General features: G+C 45.9%; 5 protein-coding genes across 5 annotated transcripts; 4 read left to right on the top strand and 1 right to left on the bottom strand.

Moving 5' to 3' along the window:
* Nucleotides 1-2462: 2462 nt before the first annotated feature.
* On the top strand, nucleotides 2463-6143 carry LOC127774368 (uncharacterized). The gene is made up of 3 exons (XM_052300598.1): nucleotides 2463-3765; nucleotides 4773-4883; nucleotides 5688-6143. Exons 1-2 carry the CDS (start codon nucleotides 2508-2510, stop codon nucleotides 4850-4852), a joined length of 1338 nt encoding a protein of 445 aa, XP_052156558.1. The 5' UTR covers nucleotides 2463-2507; the 3' UTR covers nucleotides 4853-4883; nucleotides 5688-6143.
* A 464-nt stretch (nucleotides 6144-6607) lies between these two features.
* On the top strand, nucleotides 6608-8928 carry LOC127774903 (uncharacterized). The gene is made up of 2 exons (XM_052301192.1): nucleotides 6608-7787; nucleotides 8627-8928. The coding sequence occupies exons 1-2, from the start codon at nucleotides 6608-6610 to the stop codon at nucleotides 8704-8706; spliced, it is 1260 nt and encodes a 419-aa protein (XP_052157152.1). The 3' UTR covers nucleotides 8707-8928.
* A 2760-nt stretch (nucleotides 8929-11688) lies between these two features.
* LOC127774248 (uncharacterized) lies at nucleotides 11689-15153 on the top strand. Its single transcript, XM_052300498.1, has 3 exons — nucleotides 11689-11724; nucleotides 11795-12845; nucleotides 13946-15153. The coding sequence occupies exons 1-3, from the start codon at nucleotides 11689-11691 to the stop codon at nucleotides 14008-14010; spliced, it is 1152 nt and encodes a 383-aa protein (XP_052156458.1). The 3' UTR covers nucleotides 14011-15153.
* A 756-nt stretch (nucleotides 15154-15909) lies between these two features.
* LOC127773034 (uncharacterized) lies at nucleotides 15910-19260 on the top strand. The gene is made up of 3 exons (XM_052299044.1): nucleotides 15910-17179; nucleotides 18350-18432; nucleotides 18712-19260. The coding sequence occupies exons 1-2, from the start codon at nucleotides 15943-15945 to the stop codon at nucleotides 18412-18414; spliced, it is 1302 nt and encodes a 433-aa protein (XP_052155004.1). The 5' UTR covers nucleotides 15910-15942; the 3' UTR covers nucleotides 18415-18432; nucleotides 18712-19260.
* Nucleotides 19261-19411: 151 nt separating this feature from the next.
* LOC127773035 (GDSL esterase/lipase At2g31550-like) lies at nucleotides 19412-22074 on the bottom strand. Its single transcript, XM_052299045.1, has 3 exons — nucleotides 21431-22074; nucleotides 20832-21087; nucleotides 19412-20638 (listed from the first exon to the last, which is right to left on the bottom strand). The coding sequence occupies exons 1-3, from the start codon at nucleotides 22061-22063 to the stop codon at nucleotides 20445-20447; spliced, it is 1083 nt and encodes a 360-aa protein (XP_052155005.1). The 5' UTR covers nucleotides 22064-22074; the 3' UTR covers nucleotides 19412-20444.
* Between the last annotated feature and the right edge of the window lie 1341 nt (nucleotides 22075-23415).

The following is a 23415-nucleotide window of genomic DNA, read 5'->3' on the forward strand; positions in this document are numbered from 1 at the left end:
TTTGCTGCAAAATTTCTCATGCATGTGCTCCTTAGACCTTAATTATGACTTATCTAAGCTTTGTCCTCTGTTATATGGTCTCATTATCAATGTAATTTTTTGTCAGGCCATCTGATAGATTGATGCGTGATTGCTTTCTGATGGCAAACAAAAAAAAGTACTACTCCCTCCGTCCCATTTTAAATGCAACCATAAGTTTTCACGCCCAAATTTGATCGTTCGTCTTATTTAAAAAATTTTTATAATTAGTATTTTTGTTGTTATGAGATGATAAAACATAAATAGTATTTTATTCATGACTTATGTTTTTAATTTTTTTCAAAAAAAAAGTCAAATAAGACAGACAATAAAAGTTGGACGCGGAAAACCATGGCTGCACTTAAAATGCATGGAGGGAGTAGAAGGGAGTATATTGCCAGCTGCCAATTGCCTATTTGCTTGGAATAAACAACAGAATTACCATCGGCAAATGGATATCCTTATGCACGTGTTATACTCGACTCAGATCTGAAGTAGTAATTGGAGATTGCTTATGTGCTTCTGTGTACATGTTGTTCCTTTCAATGGTCTCACAAGGACCCAGGTCAGGAAATTGCTTGAGAAATTCATTAGCTGTGTCAAAATCGGTGGCCTTATGATGAACCTTTTTCAAGTTCCTGCGTCAATTTGTGTGCAAAATTCCTCAGTTTGAAAATGCTTATCATTTTTTTAATAGAATGGGCTTTATAAAAATAAAATAAAAGTTAATGAAAACGCTACCTATCGAGCCTCCGATGGATAAGAAAATATTGGGCTCCTCCCAACCACTCATTCCACATATCCCGTGACCCCCCGCCCCCTCCCTCTCTCATCTCTCTCCCACGCAGGTCCTTAACGACGGAGATAGAGGGCCGGCGTGGCGGCGAACAGCCGTGGAGGAGAGGCAGCACCGATGAAGATGGATGTAGGGAGCCATCCCCCTAGCATCGGCGCCCCTGCAAAAGGCCGGCGGAGAAGCGATGAAGAGGAGGTCATCCCCTAGTCGATGACTGAGCTTATGGCAATGCAGAGGGGATGGGGCCGACAGGGGTCGGTGGTGGCCGGTGGGGGTGGGGGGAGGGGGCGTCCTTCCTATGCAGCTCCTAACAAGATATTGTGAACATCGACACGGGTGGAAGTTGCAGAAAGGCAATGGCCCCTACGTGGATCTGGAAGTGGCGTTACTCCTGTTCATCAGTGACGATGGGTGATGAAGGCTTGGGCAGCAGCAGTTACCCGCCTTGGTGGAGTAGAAAGGAATTGCACCATCCCGGCGTGGATTTGGAACAGTCGACGACCACCGGAGAGGAGGAAGAAACTAGATCTGGATTGATACATTTTCGCAATTTTTTTATGTTCCAGCCAATATATTTGGATTTTTCTTCGTGTTGAATCGAAGTATTGCAATGGATACTTGGATGGTGTTTCATATTTCTTGCATATTTGGGATGTTTCAACGGGTTGAAGTTTGATGTTTCATCCATGAAAATGAAATGTTTCAATGGTATTTCAACTATGTTTCACAAATATTATAGTGGTCAAATATTTGTTATGGTGAAACAATGTCCGATTTTCTTTAAAAATCAGACGCCCGATTTGTAGTCGCCTTGTCTAATCAGCTTAGGGGCAGTGAGAGAGAGAGAGAGATGATGGGCTGGTTTGGTTTGTGGCCTAAATTAGGCTTACCAATATTTGACAATTTCAATAGTGCTTAGTGTTTATTTGGTTTGAAGCCAAATTTTGACATGCCTAAGAAAATAGGTTATTTCAATAGTGAAATTAGGCTATTTTGGCTTTAATTTAAACATAACTTTACCTTACCAAAATTAGCCATATCAAAACTTGTCAAAATTTGGTATTGATAAAATTTGGTAAGGCCTATTTAGACCACAAACCAAACTAACCCGATATCTTTGATGTGGACGCCTTAAGCTATTCAGCTGGGCCGTGAACCCACGGCAACTTGTGGGCTGTAGGCCCATATGACCAAGCGGAGCCCAAGAATATTTTTGGCGGGAAACTTTGTGACGTACGATCGGCTCGTCGGCAGCGCAGGCACAGGCGATAGTCAGTTCAACTTCAAACGTTCAGGTTCGCTCAAAAAACTTCAAACGTTCAAAACAATCGCTTCGCTTTCCACCGGTTTCCCCTCCCGTTCAAAACAATCGCTTCGCTTTTCGCTCTACTCGTACGATCGTTCCAAATAGAGGAATTTTTTCGAAAGCCCGGACCTCGTGAACCAACTCCACCCATGGACTACTATAACTGACAAGTGGGACCCAGAAAAGCTGTTCTCACTGCACCCCCGTACAACAAGTCCACGATCATTTCACCACGCAACCAACAGAGGACCATCGCTGCGTGCACCGAGTCCACATGAACCGTGTCTCCTCTCAATTTCTCATCCTCCCTTTCTCTCTCTTTCTCTCTCTCTCGCAATTTTTCCCCATCACCACAGCACCACTAGACGACAAGACGCCGTGGCGGCCATGATGCAGCTCCGGCACCTCCTTGGTCTCTCCGGCGAGGTCTCCGGCCGCCTCCGCCGCTCCCACTCGACGGCCGCCTCGCGACCCGCGTGGGCCATGATGGCCGACATGGGGTTGGTCCACACGGAGCAAGAACCGCCGGAGCCAATCACGACCGCGACCTTCTGCCTCGCCTCGCCACCGCGCGTCTCCCAGCTCGTCGTCCCCATCCGCTTCATCGTGTCCCTCGCTGTCCCCGTCGACGACGGCAGCAAGGGGGAGGTCATCTCCCGCGGCACCATCTGCGCGGCGAACAGCGGCGGCCTCTTCCTCGTCCGCACCGCGCTCGAGCTAGTCCAAGTTCCTGCCCATGGCGGAAACCCCGTCTTCATCCCCAGGCCCAAGGATGACACCTGGCCGCCGCTCCCTGGCCTCAAGTCCGACACCAAAGTCGTCCGCGTCGTCTGCAACCCTCTCACCGGCGGCGAGCTGCTCCCCCTCCCGGAGGAGGACCCGGACACCGGCGACACGGGCGGTACTTGGCGCTTTGTCAAGCCCGGCTTCCTCACCCAAGCCGACCGCGGCGACGGGCCGCCTGATCGATACGCGGTGGCGGAGATCAGAGGCGAGGATTCCATCATGCACCGATTCCTCTCGGAGACGGGGAGGTGGGACGCGACGCCGGGCTTCTCGTCCGCGATCCCCGCGGCGCGTCCAGCGATCACCGCGGACCATCCGGTGGTGAGCTTCGGAGGCCGGATGTGGTGGATCGACCTGGCCTGGGGCGCCGTCTCCGTCGACCCGTTCGCGGCCGAGCCGGACTTCCGCTTCGTCGAGCTGCCGAGCGGCAGCGTGCTGCCCGCCGCCGACGCGATAAGCGTCGAGAGGCGGCGGCTGCAGGAGGCGCCGCTGAGCAGGTACCGGCGCGTCGGGGTCAGCGAGGGGAGGCTGCGCTACGTCGAGGTGTCCGAGGCGTCGCCGTTCGTGCTCAGCTGCTTCACGCTCGACGACGAAGGCGGCAGCGGCTGGACTCTGGAGCACAGAGTGGCGCTCGGCCGGCTCTGGTCGGAGCCATTGCAGGAGACACCGCGGATCGGTGCTCTCGATCCGCTGAAAGCTAGTGTGGTGTACCTCATGATCGGCGAGGATGGTAGGCACGTTGTTGGGGTGGACTTGGAGAAGGGGGTGATGATCGGGAGCTGTCTGCTGGAGCATCCCACCGGGCTGACACCCTGCGTGCTCCCGCCATGGCTTGAAACAAGCCGGATCCCTTCTACAGGTGTTTGATCTACTAAGCATTTTTCCTTCTCTCTGTATGTGTGTTTTTTTTTTCAGTGGCTCTTGTTACTATGTTAGTGCATCCATGTTTATCACTGCCTGATTTTTGCTAAAAATGGGCGTCGTAACTATTTTTGCTGTTTGCTGCTAACTCGCGTGAATGTTCGAGTAATGCATTTGGGCTTTGGCAGGGGTTGGTTAGTTCTTCTAAGCCTCCTGTTGTAAGTTGCTACAGGTTATAGCTCATTTTCATCCATAGGCTTAAATGTTATTATAGGTATATTTTGTGAATTCAGATTTACAATGTTCTACATTTGCTTCCATCGTTTTGTAATTCGGAGTTGCAATGCAATAAAAATGATGTTTGATGTCTAATATTTGCTTTGCAGTTTTCTAACTTAATTCGGATTATGTTTCTGAACTCCATATTCTGCATCAAGTTTTCCTTAATTTCTATGTCTCTACTAGTCTAATGCAGTACTATTGAAATGTTACTTTGAAATGGTGCCGCGTAGCTGCCCTCAAAGTGGTGCCACTGCTATGTTAAGCAGAGTAAATCCTCCCTGATAGGACTTACACTTCTAGTAAATTGACTATAGCAGTGATAATCATCGACAAATATCAGCACCAGAACTTAGTATTTCCCAGAAGAATCTCACGTCTTGCTGTCATTGGAGAGGAATGCCTGTTATGTAGCACTTCCTCCGTTTCAGGTTACAAGACTTTCTAGCATTGTCCACATTCATATAGATGTTAATGAAACTAGGCACACGTATATGTCTTGATTCATTAACATATATATGAATATGGGCAATGCTAGAAAGTCTTATAACCTGAAAACTTAGGTAGTAACAATTATTATTTGTTCATGTAGTTAATGCCCAAGTGTTTTGATGCAATGTTCATTGCCACGTTTTTTTCAATTATTGGATACATACATTGTTCTTGTCACTATCATGGCTATGCTATTATTGTCTCTTGATTAAATTCTTGTATACATGATTGCAGGAACCCTTTCGAGCAAGAAGACCAATGCTGAAAGTAAGAGTTTGGGAGACATGCTGGTTCGTGTAGATAGAGGCTGTTAAAAATGAAGCGCACTTGCTAATTCATCTTTTGGTATTTTTCTCTTCCTAACTCATGTGCTTGTGTACCCTTGTTATATCCACTACTTGTCATATTTCATCAGTCCTTCCGGATCTCTCATATATTAGTTGCAGTCATTCAATAGGTTACTTTTAAGAAACAACTCGCTCATAGTCTGTTCAGTCCAATTCTACCATGTGGATAAGTCTCTCGTGGTTGACTAATACTTGGATGCTATTGATGTTACTAATCTTGTATTTTTTGTTTGAATTCTTTGGTGTTTATGAATGATACAAGTTACATCTGTCTGCCTCCTTATGATGGTGTTACCATTTCTAAAGCTTATACTCGAATTGTCACGGAGTACTTGTTCTGCTCATACATCTTTATTGCCGAATGTTGCTGCTGCTGAGAATTGCTGCTTCGGTAAAGGAAAATCACTCCTATCAGAACAAGCAGACATGAACTATCTCAAACCTAAAAGTTTCTCAGAATCTTCATGCTGATGTGTCTTTTACTATGCTGAAATATTTGTAACTAGTCGATCAAGATTCAAGAGTAGACTGAACTACTAAAGTATGTTGCATCTTGCATGCTACTTTACTAGTTACTAGTACTATATTATCAGGCTGTAATTTGTGCTGTAGCCTGTAGTCAAGACTTAAGTCATGCAATGCTTCACGCTTGACTGATAGCTTAGGTACAAAACCAAATGGATGTTCTGGTTTCAGTGTTACTTTTGGTTAACCACCAAAACTGGCGATTGTTCATTTCACTTGTTCTGTGCTATTCTCTGTTTGTGAGATAGGGAGACTGATGTTTACTCATTGATTGCAGGTTCCTTGAAATTTACTGGTAGAGATCCAGAGATTCCCTTTGATGGTAGCAGTTTCTTCTAGTACCTGAACTCTCATTTTGGGGATGCTGGGAGAAGTTTGGGTTTTGCTGTGCATCTGGACTTTGCTGGTGCTACCTGTTGAATTTTGAGGGTTTTGATGCGAGAAATTTGAGTTTGTTGGGCTTTACTGATGGAACTTTGTGTCCCTCATTTGACAAATTATGGCAAACGTTTTGCAACTTCTCCTTGCTGTATGTGCTATGAACCATGTTTACTTTATTCAGTGATAGACTTGGTTCGATTGACAATTGAAGTCTGAATGGCAGTCAAGAAAATCTGTAGAATGTTTACGTGCAACACATTATGGTTCTCTTCTCTGTAAAATTATGGTAGCGTGCATCATGCATGTGCTCCTTAGTTATGAGTACTACTGTGTGTTCTCATCTTCAATCTTGACAGATTGCTTGCTGATGGCGAAAAATAGAACCCCACATTATAACAGAAGTTGGTTTTGGCTGAGTTTAGTTTCAAACTTTTTCGTCAAACTTTTAACTTTTTCATCACATCAAAACTTTTTTACACACACAAACTTTCAACTTTTTCGTCACATCGTTTTAATTTTAACTAAACTTTCAATTTTAGCGTGAACTAAACACACGCTTTATTGCGAAAGCTAGAAGAATCAATGACATATTGACATTGGTCTTCCTGCACCGCACCCATAGATTAATCACTGACAAATGGGCCCCAAGATTTCCTCGTAGAAGAATCGCACGGTCATTTTCTCCACGCAACCAACGGATCATCGCTGCGCGCACCGAGTCCACATGCACCGGCTCTGACAAATTGCAAAAGCATCCTCTCAATTTCTAATCCTCCGTCCTCTCCCTCTCCTCTCCAAGTCCCCACCGCCGCCACGATGCAGCTCCGGCGACTCCTTGCTCTCTCCGGTGAGGTCTCCGGCCGCCTCCGCCGCCGCTCCCACTCGACGTTCGCCTCTCCCTCGCGTCCTGCGTGGGCCATGGTGGTCAGCGAGCCGCAAGAGGAGGCGCCGGAGCTACGCGCGACCTTCCGCCTCGCAGAGCCCCCGCGCGCCTCCCAACTCCTCGTCCCCTACGACGCCATCCGTCCCCGCGGTAGCCAGGGCCCCCTTTGTGCCGCCGCCGAGGAAGCGACCAGCGAGGACGGCCTGCTCCTCCTCCGCGCCATTGTTGCGCATGGCGCCTGCGCCTGCGCCCACGCGACGGCTCCCAACCTCCCCGCTTCGTCTCGGCCTCCGGGCCAGAGGAGCGTCGCTCGCGTCGTCTGCAACCCTCTCACCGGCCAGCTGCTCCGCCTCCCGGACATCGACGGTGCAAGCAGCGAGGGTTCGCCCGGTCTGATGGGCTACGCCGGCTTGCTCACCCAAGCCGACGGCGGCGACGGGCCGCCCGACAGGTACGCGGTGGCCGAGGTCAGCTGCGACGACTTCGTCATGCACCGATTCCTCTCGGAGACGGGGAGGTGGGACGCGATGCCGGGATTCCTGTCCCCGCTGCCGGCCGCGCGCCCGATCGTCGTGGACCAGCCGGTTGTGGCTTTCGGCGGCCGGCTGTGGTGGATCGACCTCGCCTGGGGCGCCGTCTCCGTCGACCCGTTCGCCGACGAGCCCGATTTCCGATTCGTCGAGCTGCCGAGGGGCAGAGTGCTGCCTTCATCCAACGAGATGAGCTTCGAGAGGCGACGACGGAAGAAGGTGCTGAGCACGCACCGGCGCGTCGGGGTCAGCGAGGGGACGCTGCGCTACGTCGAGGTGTCCGGAGTGGAGCAGTTCGTGGTCAGGTCCTACGTGCTCGACGACGATGGCAGCAGCTGGACGATGGAGCAGAGCACAGCGCTGCGGGCGCAAGGGGCGCCCTTCCCGGGGATGCCAGGCATCGCTTGCATCGATCCGGTTAACGCCGACGTCGTGTACATCATGGTCGGGAGCGGGCTCGTTTTGGGAGTGGATATGGAGAGGGGGATGGGGTTTGGGCTTTCTGTGCTGGATGAGCCTGCCTGGCCGACACCCTGCGTGCTCCCGCCGTGGCTTGAATCAACCCGGATCCCTTCTTCTACAGGTGTTTGATCAACTAAGCATTTTTTCTTCTCATGTGGTTATCTGTTCTGCACTTCCCATCTAACTAAAAATGTCTGAATTTTATTAAAAATGGATGCCATAACGATTTTCCTGTTCGCTGCTAACGCGCCTGAATTTTCATGTAACACGTTTGGGCTTATACAGGTGTTGGTCAGTGTAGTTCCTCTAAGCATCCTATTGCAATTTGATACAGATTATATCTCATTAGGGTCCCTGGCTTAAATCTTATTACTGTTATCCACTGAGTTTCTAATTTATAGTGTTCTACAATTGCTTCCATCTTTATGTAATTCGGACTAATGCAATAAAAAGGATGTTTGATGCTAACTGTTTGCTTTTCAGGTTACTAAATTGACTGGTGAATTCTATTCAGATTTTGTTTGTGAACTCCAAATTTTGCATCTAGTTTACCTTAATTTCTATCTTTCTCTACTAGTCTAATGCAGTACTATTGAAAATGTTCCATTGAAGTGATCCTGCATAGCTGCCCTCAAAGTGGTGCCACCGCTAGGTTAAGCAGAGTCAATCCTCTCTGATAGGGCTTGCACTTCTAGTAAATTGACTATACCAGTGATAATCATCGACATATATCAGCACCAGAACTTGGTATTTCCCAGAAGAATCTCGCATATTGTGGTCTTGGAGAGGAATGTCTGTTGTGTAACACTTGTTATTTTGTTCATATAGTTAATGCCCAGGTGTTTTGATGCAATGTTCATTACCATGTCTTTTGCAATTATTGGATATATACGCATATTGTTTCTTGTCACTATCATGGCTGTGTTACTACTGTTCAAATTCTTGTATACATGATTGCAGAAACCCTTTTGAGCAAGAAGACCAATGTTGAAAGGAAGTCTTTGGCAGACATGCTGGTTCGTGTAGATAGATGCTGTTAAAAATGAAGCACACTGGCTAATTCATCTATTGGTATTTTCTCTTCTAACTCATGTGTTTGTGTACCCTTGTTTTATCCACTATTTGTCATATTTCATTGCTCCTTCCGGATCTCTCATATTAGTTGCAGGCTTTTTTTTTTACGGGTATTAGTTGCAGGCTTGCAGCTAATGCAATAGGTTACTTTTGAGAAACAACTTGCTCATAATCTGTTAGTTATTACATCGTCAGTCCAATGCTATCGTGTGGATGAGTCTATCATGGTTGACCAATACTTCGATGCTTTCGATGTTCCTAATCTTTTTTTTTTCAGAATTCGTTGGAGTTTATGAATGATACTAGGTACATTTGTCTACCTCCTTATAATGGTGTTACCATTTCTAGAGCTTATACTCAAATTGTTGTGGAGTACTTGATTTGCTCATACATCCTTATTCCCAAATGTTAGTGCTGCTGAGAATAGCTGCTTAAGCTTAAATGCCACAGGTTGCCTGGCCAGCTGGCATTACCATCAGGATGAATCATGTTCTTTTTGTCCTACAATATTGTGGCCAACTTATGAAGTCAGAAATTCTGCTTGCTAACATGTATATATCACTATATGCTCTAATTTCTTTTAATTTATCCATATAGAGAATGCATATGTTCCAGGGAACAATAATTGACAATTCATTTTTTTTTATTTCATACTTTCTAAAGGAACACATAAAAAAGGCCTTGTATCTGTACAAAAATTGTTGATTTTGTTTCCTTTTTATTCTGACTAAACTCTAAAAGACGATGTTTACTTGTGTTCACACGATAACATGCATACGGTGTTTATTAGTGGTCTCTCTCTATTGCCATGTAAGTAAATTTGGTGACATGGAGGAAAGAGAAAGGAGTATGGTTGTTATGCATGACAACGGCTCAGAGTCGACTCTTAGCATTTACTAGAGCAAATTTTGTTGCATGGTGGTGAAAGAAAGGAAATAAAAGTAAGAAAAAGTTTTTTGATACATTAATGATTAGAGACCATATTGTCTCTAACTGTTGTAGGATGCTAGTCTCTAAATAACGTAGAGCTCATATCCGACTCTACCTTTGTACATGTCCTAATGTTTTCCGTTTACTTTCCAGGGTTCATAATCTAAATGCAAGTGCTATGATCAATTAAGATATTAATGGTGGTAATTGCTGAACTCTTTTTTTTTTGTGAAAATCTGGGGAATGAAGAAGTTTGGTTTGTTTGTCTTTGCTGATAAAATCAGTTAAGTCTTATTTTGGTGAGGTTGTGGGAGTTTCGCCATTTCAGTGCTCCGACTTGTTGGTCGTTCCATCAGAATGATTCGGTTCAATCAGCATGTAATGGCTACTATAAAGTACAAACAGCTTGCATGGCATCTGTTCTGTTACTTTGTAAGCATATTATGGATGGCTTCGCATCTCTTGTGCAAATGCTTGGCCTTAATATTTTTTTTTCTTTTATCCTAGATCCTTTATGACTCCTTGCAAAGAACTTGAATTTAAAATGGAATTGTACATCCCAGTTGTTTCAAATTTGCCAGAATTTTTATTTGATAGACTTGGTGAAAATTTTTTTTATGGCCTTCTGTATTTTCTTTTTGAGCGAATTTTGGGCCTGTTTGGGAAACAAGTACTTACAATAAGTCCCTGTCATATCGAATGTTTGGACACTAATTTAGAGTATTAAACATACACTAATTATAAAACCCATTCCATAACCTTGAACTAATTCGCAAGACGAATCTTTTGAATCTAATTACGCCATGATTTGACAATATGATGGTACAGTAAACTTTTCATAATTATGGATTAATTAGGCTTAAAAAATTCGTCTCGCAGATTAGCTCTTATTTATGAAATTAGTTTTTTTATTATTCTATATTTAATACTCCAAATTAGCGTCCAAACATTCGATGTGACATGGATTAAAAAATTTTAGTCCCATCTAAACACCGGCTTTATGGTCTTCTGTAATTCCGACAAGTTGTCCGAGCCTGTGAAGTGAGTTCGTGCCAGCCCATGGACCCTTGCTTGTACTAGACCCAACCAGCCCATCATAAGACAGTTTTGGCGGGAAAACCGGTGGAGTCAGACCTTGTGAACAACCAATGGGAAACACGCAACACCGCCATTAGACATGACTGGGCATTCAAACCTTCAAACACGGCACCTCTTCGCCTTTCCGCTAAAAGACAAAGATGCTTTCCCCTCGCTGTTTTACTTCCGTTGTACTACTACATACTTGCTCGTTTTAAAAAAACTTATACTACCTCTGTCTCAAAATAAGTGTAGTCGATTAGTTTCAGCGCTCAACTTTAACTTTGATCGTTCGTTTTATTTAAAAAAATTTTATAATAAACATTTTTGTTGTTATAAAGTAATAAAACATAAATAGTATTTTACTCGTGACTTATGTTTTTAATTTTTTTAAAAAAAAATTTAAATAAGACGAATGGTTAAAGTTAGACGCGGAAAACCATGGCTGCACTTATTTTCGGACGGAGGAATTAATTGGTTGTGAGACATGATACTCTAATCTAAACAGAGATATCTCTAAATTTATAGTATTAGGATTTGTCACATCCAATTATTTTCCGTCACGTTTGGTAGAATAGATCCGTGGTACTTTCCGTATACGGTTCATATGTTCTACCATAATGACATTATCATTATAAACACTAAACACTGATACGTGAGATAATAGAAAAGTGTGACCACGTAGGAGTACTAGTGAAGTGACATTATGTTAAGCATCCTCACCCTCCGCATACACCACCTGTAGAACAAGTGGGTCCATGTTCAACCCCAGTACAACAGTCCCACTCCCACGGTCCAGGCAAAACCAACGGATCATCACTGCGCGCACCGAGTCCACATGCACCGGCTCTGTCGAAATTGCAAAAGCAACGGATCCTCTCCCAATTTCTCATCCTCCGTCCTCCCCTCTCCCCCACTCTTCACTCCCCACCGCCGCCACCATGCAGCTCCGCCGCCTCCTTGGTCTCTCCGGTGAGGTCTCCGGTCGCCTCCGCCGCTCCCACTCGACGGTCGCCTCTTCCTCGCGCCCTGCGTGGGCCATGATAGACATCGCGCGGCAGGACCCGCCGGAGCTACACGCGACCTCCCGCATCGCCGAGCCCCCGTGCGCCTCCCAACTCTTCTTCCCCTTGGGCGTCCTCTCTCCCCGCGGCCGCCACGGCCCCGGCGCTCACGCAAAGCAAGTCCCCCTCCTTCGCCGGCTTCATCGACAGAGCGACCAGCGACGGCTTCCTCCTCCGTGGGGTGTACGAGAACGACGTCGCCCGCGTCGTCTGCAACCCGCTCACCGGCCAGCTGTTCCGCCTCCCGGACATCGGCGGCGCGAGAAGCGAGGCCTCGCCCGGCGGCGCGGCGGGGCTCCTCACCCAGGCCGATCGCGGGGACGGGCACGGGCCGCCTGATCGGTACGCGGTGATCGAGGTCGGCGTCAACGGCCACGTCATGCACCGTTTCCTCTCGGAGACGGGGAGGTGGGAGGCGATGCCGAGCTTCTTCTCCTCGCTGCCGTTCGGGCGTTCCACTATCATCGACCACCCACCGGTGGCGTTCGGCGGGCGGATGTGGTGGATCGACCTGGGCTGGGGCGCCGTCTCATTCGACCCGTTCGCCGACGAGCCGGACTTCTGCATCGTCGCGCTGCCGACCGGCAGCGTGCTGCCCGCCGAGGCGTCGGGCTTCGCGACGCGACGGAAGCTGAGGCTGAGCAGGTATCGGCGCGTCGGGGTCAGCGACGGGAGGCTGCGCTACGTCGAGGTGTCCGCGTCGGCCGGGGCCGAGCCGTTCGAGCTAAACTCCTTCGTTCTCGACGAAGCGGGCAACCGCTGGACGCTGGTGTCCAGCGGGGAGCCCTTGGCTGACGGGAGACAGCTCTGCCCGGACGGAAGCCACATCTTCGCGGAGGCGCCGTTCATCTGTTGCATCGATCCGCTTAAAGGCCACGTCGTGTACCTCATGGCCGGTCCAGGCAACCAGGTGGTTATCGGCGTGGACATGGAGACGGGGTTGGTGACTGGGGCCTCTCTGTTAGACCAACTCAACTGGCTGACACCCTGCTTGCTCCCGCCGTGGCTTGGATCATGCCAGATTCCTTCTTCAGGTAATCACTTGTACTTGCTTGTTTGATTGTTTCTTTCAAAATGTGATTATGTACCCTGCAGTTCGCTTCTCGATCTTGTTTACCCAAGTTAGTACATCCACATGTTTATTGTTTTAATTTTGTTAAAATGGATATCATAGAGATTCTTCCTGTTTGCTAAGGCGTGTGTTTCTCAAGGAAGGCATATTGGGCTTTGGTCACTGCCTCCGAGTCTCCCATGGGAATTTATTAGAGATTGTAGCTCATTAACGTTCCTGACTTAAGCTTATTGGAGTTATTTGTTAGATACCATACCACTAACGAATTCTCACATACAAGTTCTCACTACAATTTAATCCAATCCTATTAGAGTTATTTGTTAGATACCACTAGCGATACCACTAATGAATTCTTACTACAATTTAACTGGATATAGATGAATACACATACAAGTTCTGTTGATCCGACTGGATCGAGCCACCTATGCCAGTATGCCTACACCTCCGCATAATCCAGTTCTTCGCTAGCTTCATTTGGGAATTTGCTACCAAGTACCAACTAAAATGTTCCTGTCTAAAATTAGTTATCTGTTGTTTGTGAATGGTAATTTGCTACCAACTTGAGGGTTTCAATGTAAAATCTGTTACCTTACCTGCTATTTGTGATTTTTAAATTTACTTGTCCAAAATTTTCTTCCATCTCTATGTAAAGTCAAGCTTAAAAAGGTTGGGGTGTTTGATTGGCCTCAAGTATTTATTATAGTTAGCAATGTTAATGTTGGCAAAATATCACTTACAAGTTCATTGCCCTTTGATTTTCTCAGGTACAAGATTGTCATTTATGTTAAAACAATTACATTTGTGTTCTGTTAATAGTAACATAGAGATGACTTCTAAAAAGCCTGCCAGTTTCATTGACTAAATTATCGTGTGCAGAGCAGGCAAATTGGCTTGTTTTTTTAGACAGATCACAGGGAGGTGAAATGCCCACCTGGATGAATATATTACTTCAAACCAAACGATCTTACACAAATCGACTTGTTATAACTCATTTGTCTTGATATTGCAACTGTTGGCTATTGCTTATTTCTTTGTGCTTAAGTTCAATGGATAACCTTTCAGGCAAGAACAATGTGAAAAATGAGGCGTTGGCTGAAATTCTGGTTCGTTCAGACAGAGCCAAGTAGATACAAAGTTTTCCAGGTTTAGTACTTTACTTCCCCAGCAGTCCTAGTTTATTTCATTATTAGATGTATCTCAATAAGGTGCATTGTTATTTTCTCAACTAGCAAGCATGGTTAAGTGCATGAACAATACCATGAAAACTTTCAAGGGTTTTTCATGAAGAGTATCATGAAACAAAGTAGGGCAAGGAAAGACATAGCATCATGGTTAAGTGCATGAAGAGTATTATCAAAAGTATTACTCTTCATGATACTAAGGAGGGGCTTAAGGGTGCCTATGTCTTTCTTTATTCTATTTTTTTCAATTATCCTAAAAATATTATTGGCCATAATTGCAAATGATATTTTAGTTTTTCCGAAGTAATACAGAATAATTGTCATTATCCAAACAAATTATCCTCGTATGATTATTCATGTGTCCATAGTTTCCCCTTTTTTCAGGGTTTTAAATCCTTGTATGATTATTCAAGTGTCCATAATTTCCCCCTTTTTCAGGTTTTTAAGATTAAGAGACAGGCGTTTTGATGGATTAGGAAACTGATTTTGGTAGTTGTCGAACTCTCTTTTTGGGAAGATTTGGAGACAGGAGTTTCTTCAGTTTTTGGGAAGATATGAACTCTCTTTTGGGGGAAAATTCTGACTGTTTCTTCAGTTTTTGGGAGCTTTTTCTGCAGACCTGTTATTTGTATTAGAATGGCAATTCAATCAGCGTGTGATAACCGTCACAGGACAGCATATATGTTTAACTGCAAGTCAGTAACGTCCTTTCTATGGATAGGCCTATGCATGTTTTGTAGCTTGTGACAAATCTAATTAGGGAGCCCTTATTCGTCCTGTTCTGCAAGTTAACTGTGATTGTATTGTTTCATCAACAGAACAGTATATGCATTGGTCGAATATGGAAGACGAAATATCTATGCTCTTACGTTCCAATGTATTACACTAATTTGTTACTAGTAGGCAGTGTATGTATGACAAATCAATCTATGAGATGACTTGTTTGAACAATCCAAACTGAAACAATCTTCCAGAGAATGCTGTTAGAAATGCGAGTTTGTTGGGCTTTATACTGTGGTATTGATTTAACTTTGTGGCCCTGGTTTTGAGAAATACTAACGGGAACGATTTGCAACTTCTCCTTGCAGTGCGTGACACTGTTTTATTAATACAGTGAAATGACTTGATTCGATCGATAATTGAACTTTGGAGTAGAAAATAGAAACAAATAGAAAATATTGGTTTTGTGGTGGACGTTTATTTTCTTATGTTTTTGGGTGCAAAACATGTACCCCTCCATCCTATTTTAAGTGTAGCTATAAGTTTCCATGTTCAACTTTGATCGTTCATTTTATTTAATTTTTTCATAATTAATATTTTTATTGTTATTAGATGATAAAACATAAATAATTTGACTAAACATTTTTAAATAAGACGATTAAGTTGAACATAGAAATTTATAATTGCACTTAAAATGAGACAGAGAGAGTAAATTTTAATAATAATAATAATAATAATAATAATAATATCGATTATTACTGTATTAAATTTTAGTTTTTCTAATTTCTGTCAACGTCGCATTGAAGTTAACACTAAATGTCAAATTCATAAATATGAAAAATTCTCTCCTGTTTTCAACCATTTCCTTAAGTAAAAAAAAAAAAAAAAAAAACGTTTCCGACCGATTTCTTCTCCACCATTCCCATTTCCTAGTGAATCATCTACATACTGTACTGAACTACTGACTGAGAATCTGAGATGGAGCACGCCTTCTTTGCCCGTGACTGCCGTGAGGCCATGACATCACCACTACGCAGAAAACTCCGTGCACCGAGTCCACAAACACCCACAGTCCCTCACATCTCTCCTCTTGTCCTCGAAAAGCACAAGTGCAGAACCCTCTCGGCCTCCTTTCTCTCTCTGTCTCTCTCCTCCAAAATGCTCTGCCACCGTGGCCTCTCCGCCGTCGCCTCCGGCCGTCTCCGCCGCGCCCTCACCACCGCCGCCTCGCGTCCTCCGTGGGCGCTGATCCACCGGATCTCGACAGCGGACGGGTCCACCGGAGCCGGCGTGTCGCTCGCCCTCGCGCCGCCCCCGCGCGCCTCCCGCGTCACCATCCCGGCGAAGGCCATAGCGCTCAACGACCGCCCGATCAGCGCCGACGAGAGCCGCGTCGCCCTCCGCGGCCGCGGCGTCCTCGCCGCGAGCGGCGACGGCCTCCTCCTCGTCTACACCTTCAAGGCCTGCTTCCGTGGCCCGGCTCACCCCGTCCCGGAGCTTCCGCTTGACGTCATCATCCCGGAGCTCGCCAGGACCACCGTCGAGACCACCTACGAGCACTTCGCGAGCTTCGTCTGCAACCCGCTCACCGGCGAGCTCTTCCGGCTGCCGGACTTCGACGGCACGGAGAACACCGTGGACGTCCACCACACCGGCATCCTCACCCAACGCGACGGCGGCGGAGAGGACGGGCCGCCGAAGAGGTACGCCGCAGCGCAGCTCAGCAACGTCGACGGCGACGACGAGGGCCGGCGATTCCTGCTGCGCAGGTACTCCTCGGAGACAAGGGAATGGAGCAAGCTGGTCATGCCGTCTCCGCTGCCGCCCGGGCGGGCAATGGGAATGAACCACGAGGTGGTGGCATTCGGTGGCCGGCTGTGGTGGGTGGACGTGAGCTGGGGCGCCGTCGCCGTCGACCCGTTCAGCCACCGGCCTGAGCCCAGTTCCATCAAGCTGCCGGCAGGTAGCATCCTCTCTGAGAAACCGTGCTCGAGAGAGATGGAACGAATCGTCAAGCACCGGCGAATGGGGGTCAGCAACGGCAAGCTGCGCTACGTCGAGGTCTCCGATCAGGAGCCGTTCGTTGTCATGTCGTTCACGCTGGACGACGAGAGTGGCCACTGGACGCTGGATCACCAGGTGGCGCTGTCTACGCTCGGGGCCAAAGGGGGATCTCCTAAGGGGATACCGTACAACGGTGCCATTGATCCGTTTAACGCGGATGTCCTGTACCTCGCGATTGAGAGGGTTAGTGTTAGCGTGGACATGCGCTTGAAGAAGGTGATTCAGTGCTCTGAGCTATGCAGCGACGTTTTCCCGACAGTGAGCTCGTCAGGTGTCTTGCTTCCATGTGTGCTCCCACCGTGGCTCGATTCTTTCCCGATCCCTAATGCAGGTAACTCAATGAATGCGTGTACGTTTTTTAGTCAATTTTGCTGCATTGTGCATTTTGTTTGGCGGCCCTGGAATTTGTTTATGTACACGTTTCTTGAAGCGTATGAACATTTTCGATATCGACCAAAGCCTTAGTTATAAAGAAGAGTAATTCTATGGTACTTGAGGAGGTACCAAAATTTTAGTGTAAATTTTGGTACTTCATAGTACCTAGGTATCATGAGGTACCAAATTTACAATAGAAAAAATGGTACTTCATGGTACCTCCTCAAGGACCGTAAAATTGCTCTATAAAGAAAGTTTCTTGGAGATGTTTAACATGTTACTACTAGCTTAGCTCATTATCTAAAAAAAAAACTACTAGCTTAGCTTGTGGAATTAAAGTGTTTTTCTTGCTGTCATAAGTGGGTTTATTAGAATAATCCTATTGTAGTCTACATTATGTTTCTCAGTTCTCATGAACCTGTTGATACTTTTGTGTCTTCATAATATTACTCTCTGTTCTTTACAAAATGTGTATGAAATTTCACCGGATCCATCTTGGCTCTGGGCTACACTACTGATTACATCAGTGAGTCAGACTGTGTTCTTCCCTTAAAAAAGGAGAACTGCGCTACAATATAACAGTAGGCACATTTAGGAATTTGCTACCAAGTAACAACTGCTCCCTCCAGTTAAGTATACTTGACATTTAGGACAGCTTAGTTGTGCTATTATGAAGTATATTCTGTTGTCCTAAACGTCATGTAAACATGACTGGAAGGAGTATAAAGTTCCGGTGTAAATTTTTTTTATCTGCTGTTTGTGAAATTTAAATTTGAACCTTCTTCTAAATTATGCTTACATGTTTATGTAAAGACAAGCTTAAAAGGCACATGTTAAGATGATTCATACTCTAGGCCTCTTTATGTGTTTATTTGAGTTTCTCAGATATAAGTTATCAGTTATGTTAAAATATTTATATTTTCTTGTGTTAATGGCAACATATTGATATGCTGAGACAAATACTCATAAGCCTCTGTCAGTATCATTGACTAGCTCAATTATTACTATATGACTGTATGTAGTGCAGAACTGCACACAAATCGACATGTTATAACTCATTTGTGTTGATTGCAACTGTTGGCCATTGCTCAAGTTTTGTGCTTACATTCAAAGATCAACCTTTCAGGCAAGAACAATATGAAAAATGAGACGCTGGCTGACATTCTGGTCCGTTCAGACAGAGGCAAGTAAAAGATGATGTTTATTAGGGTAAGTACGTTATTTGTCCCAATAGTCCTTGTTTTCTATAGCAAGTATGATTGACTGCTTAAAAACTGAAAATTGTGAAATTGTGAGTGTCATAATACTGGGCTTAAGCGTGCCTGACCTTCTTTCTTGTCTTAAAAAAATATATTTATCCAGAATTGCAGATGATAACTCACTTTTTTTTTAGTTTTTTCCAAATTAACACAGAATAATTGTCATTTTCCAAACAAATTTTCATATGACTATTCATGTGTCCATAATGTTTCCTGTTTGCTTTTTCAGGTTATTAATATTAAGACAGGAATTTTGATGGATTAGGAAGCTTATAGTGGTAGTTGCCAAACTCACTTTTTTGGGGGAAAATTTGGAGACAAGGAGAAGTTTGCTTTTAGGGGCTTGATGATAAACTATTTTATTTTTTGGGAAAATTATGAGAGTTTCGTCAGTTATTTTGGGGTATGCCTGCAGACCTGTTATTCGTAGTAGAATGGCGATTCTATCAGCGAGTCATAACCGTCACAGTTCAGTAACACACTTTCTATGGATAGGTCTCTGCATGTTCTTTAGATCGTGACAGATCAATTAGGGCCTCCTTATTCTTCCTGTTCAGTAAGATTTAGGAGTCTGTGATTGTACTGTTTGACTGTTTGAACATATCAGTAATTCAGTATATGCAGGGCCAAATGTGAAGAAAATATCCATGCGCTTGATTTCTAATCTAGATATACTAGTAGACAATGTAAATGGCAAATCAATCTGTTGTCTGTGACTGCGACTATGAGATGGCTCACAATTCCTTTGAATAAACCAAACTGAATTAAAATTAACCCTGTGTACACATCCTGCACTGAATATCTGCCCACTCTACGGGCATCATCAATGTTTGTGGTGTAGTGTAATAAGGTGGGCCCTATGAATAGTGAGCCATTGTTAAAGCCATACTAACAATATTATGGTTAGAATTTAGCCATAAGATAGGCCCACATAGAATGGAAAAATAATTGTTTCATCTCTTGTTCATGAAGTGAATGAGAGAAAATATTTTCTTTTTGCTTGTGGTAGACCTTAAGCATAAGGTGCACCCTAAGCTAATGCTACTTTTCACAATGTATATGGCTCACTTTACAAGTGCAATCATTGCCTTAAGGTTACCTTTTTCATACATTGTGGTTACCCCTAACCCTATACGGATGGACCAACTAATAACATATGTATGCAAAAGAGTAAAGTCCATCACCGGTCCCTAAATTGTATTGTTGTGTCATTACGGTCCCTAAACTCGCAAATCGACCGTTCAGGTCCTCAAACTTGTTCGACTGTGTCATCCCGGTCCCTAAACTTGCAGATCACTCATTTAGGTCCTCCAACTTGTTCAGTTGTGTCACCTCGGTCCCTAAACAGTACGGTCTAAAAACTTTATATCAAAAAATAATTCATAATTTTTTCATGTGAATTCTAATGAAGACAAACTTTATATCAAAATTGTAGCCCTTGACGTGACCTACAACTTTGTAGTTGAAAAGTTTTTGAATTAAAACTGTTTAGGGTCCCAAAATATTGTTGCATGTTTATAGATTTTGAAATTTTAATTTTGAAATTACATTTTGGGACAAAAAATGACTTAAAATAAAAAAATTCAACTACAAAGTTGTAGATCGCGTCGAGGGCTACAAGTTTGATATAAAGTTTGTTTTCATTAGAGTTCACATGAAAAAGTTATGAATTATTTTTAAATGTAAAGTCTTTAGACCGTCCTATTTGACCCAGATGATATTCAAATCCAAGTTTAGAGACCGGGGTGACACAACTGAACAAGTTGGAGGACCTAAATGAGTGATCTGCAAGCTTAGGGACCGGGATTTGCGAGTTTAGGGACCGGGATGACACAGCGGTACAAGTTTAGGGACCGATGATGGACTTTACTCTATCCAAAAACTCTATAGCTACTGAACCATATCTATTATTCTTAATTAGTTTAACACACTGGACACTAAACTATGCTACGGACCATCTAATTACTGCATGAGCTGCGGCACGTGCGACTTGACGATCTCATCGGCGAGAGCCTTGTAGGTGGCCTGCGTCGGGTGCACGGAGTCGAAGAACATGTACTGCGACGGCGACTGGCACTGCGGCAGCGCGCTGGTGCAGAGCGCCCCCATCTCCATCATCCCCGTCCCGCAGCAGCCGAGGCTCGCCTGGGTGAAACCTGCAATATCACACACACACACACACACCATGATCAAATAAATCAAAAGTTCACCGGATGCAACGTGATCTTGTGCATGAGTACTCCCTTGTTCCAAAAAAAACTCGATTCGTTGTACTAGATTATGTCCCATCGTTATTTAAGGTTGGGTTTTTTTTGGACGAAAGGAGATCAGATGAGGAGCATTGCTCACCGTATTTCTTGGGGTTCTCGGCCATGTCCTTGAGAGGGGTGTAGATGTCGACGTAGGCGATCTTGGCGCCGGGTGAGTCGGCCTCCAGCTTGGAGAGTGCCTTCTGGAGCGCGGCGTTGTACCGCTCCGCCGCCTCGTTCTGCTCCGTGACGCAGCCTCCGGAACCCGCCCCGCGGAGGCTCTTCTGCACCGGGAGGCAGCCCAACGGCGGCAACCCGGCCACCATCATCTTCCGAGCCCCCATCTTGTACAGGCTCTGCACGGTCAATAATAACACACAAAGGCATTGTGAGTTTTAACTTTTGATCATGAAGATGAGTATGTCATCCTCTTTGCCATAGCTGCGGATTCAAGATTTTTTTTTTAGAGATGGATAATTTTAGCTCTACAAGTCTATAATATTAGACCTACGATTACGTTGATAATATTTGGATAAATCATTTTGTTTCTATTTTAGATGAAATTTAAAATTCTAAACCACTATAATTTAACACACAAATTTCAACTCTACCGTGAATCTAAGATCTAAAGTGACCTATGTAAGATTGAAAGAAGATCAGATCAAAGAGAGAGAGTTGTGATGTGTAGATTGATCTGACGTTGAGGTTGGACTGGAGAAGGCCGATGAGGTAGTCGCCGTACTGGTCGACGGTGGGGAAGTTCGTGGCGCGGAACGGCAGGAGGTAGTACATGGTGACGTCGTTGGTGCCGGCGGAGATCACGTACAGGGACTTGCCGGCGATCTCGTCGGACTTGGGCGAGTCAATGTGTCCGAGGAGCTCCTGGAAGTCGTTGAGCTGCGAGCCGAACGTGGACACCAGGGCGTTGTTCGCGGTCAGGTCGTCGAGGCCGGAGCCGCCCGACGCGAAGCTGACGCCGGTGGAGGCGTCGGCGACGGCGAGGCCGCTGGAGTGGTACGCCGGGAGGAGGTCCTTGATGCCGAGCGACGAGACGATGTAGTCGGTGATGAGCTTGCCGTCGGTGAACCGGCCCGTGGCCGCGCCGCCGGGGAAGTCGCGGCCGTAGGGCGCGTGGTCGGCGCGCACCAGCGTGGCGAGGCGGTTGTTGTTGCCCGGGTCCAGCGTCGAGTCGCCGAACGCGAACACCGCCGGGACGCCATGCCCGGCCGCAGCCGGCGCTGGCGCGGACGAAGCGGCGGCGCAGGGTGGTGGCGACGAGAGGAGGATGGCGGCGAGGAAGATCGCAACGACGGTGGCTAGCGACGGCGCCATTGCTACGAGAGTGAAGCGATCTCGAGGTGGTTTGGTGTGTGTTCATGGGGTCGGGTACCTGGTCGCCTTATATAGTGGCGGGGCGATGAGAGATTTACGCGTGCAGGAGATTTAAATTTTTCAAACGAAGGTGTAATCGTTTCGTTAAGACATCGGGCTTTTTCGTTCCCGCCTTATCTCCAACAGCCAAAGCTCTCGTGCTGTTCGTTAAGACATGCTCGATCAAAGTGACCGGTGCATGCACGTGTGTTTCATCAGTCGTTTTAACTCAAATGTTTTCCTTTTGTGATACGGTTGGAATTTGAATTGAGGAGCTGATAATTAAGTGCTGGGTTTATCTGCAGCTCTGGCCTGATTGAATTGCTTTCCGTGTGCCCTGTGTACACGGTTGAGGATACACCTAAACTCTATCAACAGGAAACATTGCAGATGTAATAATGCTTCCAACATCTAAACTTTGTTAACACTAATGATTTTTTTTGGCATTCTTATCTTTAACAATTTACCGTATTGATGTTAAACACTACCTTTTGAGTCTGGTGCTGGGAGCCTGGGACCGTAACGATGGCGTTCCATTCAAATTTCTTTGGGCCTCTCCTCCCCAAAAATATCTCTTTGGGCCACCTTGCTTAGCCCAAGTCAAATACTCAAACCAGAAGGCCTGAGCCCTCGTTTCGGAGGCCCAATTTCTGGCTTACATTGATCAAAGAACAAAATTTGGAAAAAGTACACCGAAGGTCCCTCAACTTGTCATCGAGTTACCTTCTCAAAAAAAAAAAAAAACTTGTCATCGAGTTAAAAAACATCCTCAAACAGCAAAACTAGATATCCGGCGTCCCTTAAGTAGTCAAAACTGGTCACAATACGTCTTTTGGTGGTTTTGACCCCGGCTTTGGCCTACGTGGGGCTTAGTCAGCGTGGAACCCACGTGGGCCTCACATGTCAGGGTGATCCACATCATCACCCTCCCTCTTTCTCCTCTTCTCTCTTTCTGGGCGAGGCAAAGCGGTGGGTGCAGAGACCGGTAGGCGAGGCGGGAGAGAAGATGGCGGCGGGCTGCAACGGCGGCCTGCGGCGGGGAAACACGGCGACACGGCGCCGACGGCTACGTGGGAGAAGGGGAGGGCGGCGGCGACAGTAGCACAGGAGAAGAGCGAAGAGGACGGAGGGGAGCATGGTGCCAGCGACGTCAGACACCGGAGAAGGGGCAACGCGGCGATAGGCGAGATATCAAGACCGCTCTCGGCAAGATGACGTGAGCGACGGGAGGGGCTCTACGAGGTTCACCTGCACTGGGGGACGACGACGGCTTGGGGTAGTCGCGGCGCCACGCCTGGTCGGAGGCCGCCTCG

This window comes from Oryza glaberrima, chromosome 5 (genome assembly GCF_000147395.1).
Source record: "Oryza glaberrima chromosome 5, OglaRS2, whole genome shotgun sequence".
NCBI classification, from domain to species: domain Eukaryota; kingdom Viridiplantae; phylum Streptophyta; class Magnoliopsida; order Poales; family Poaceae; genus Oryza; species Oryza glaberrima.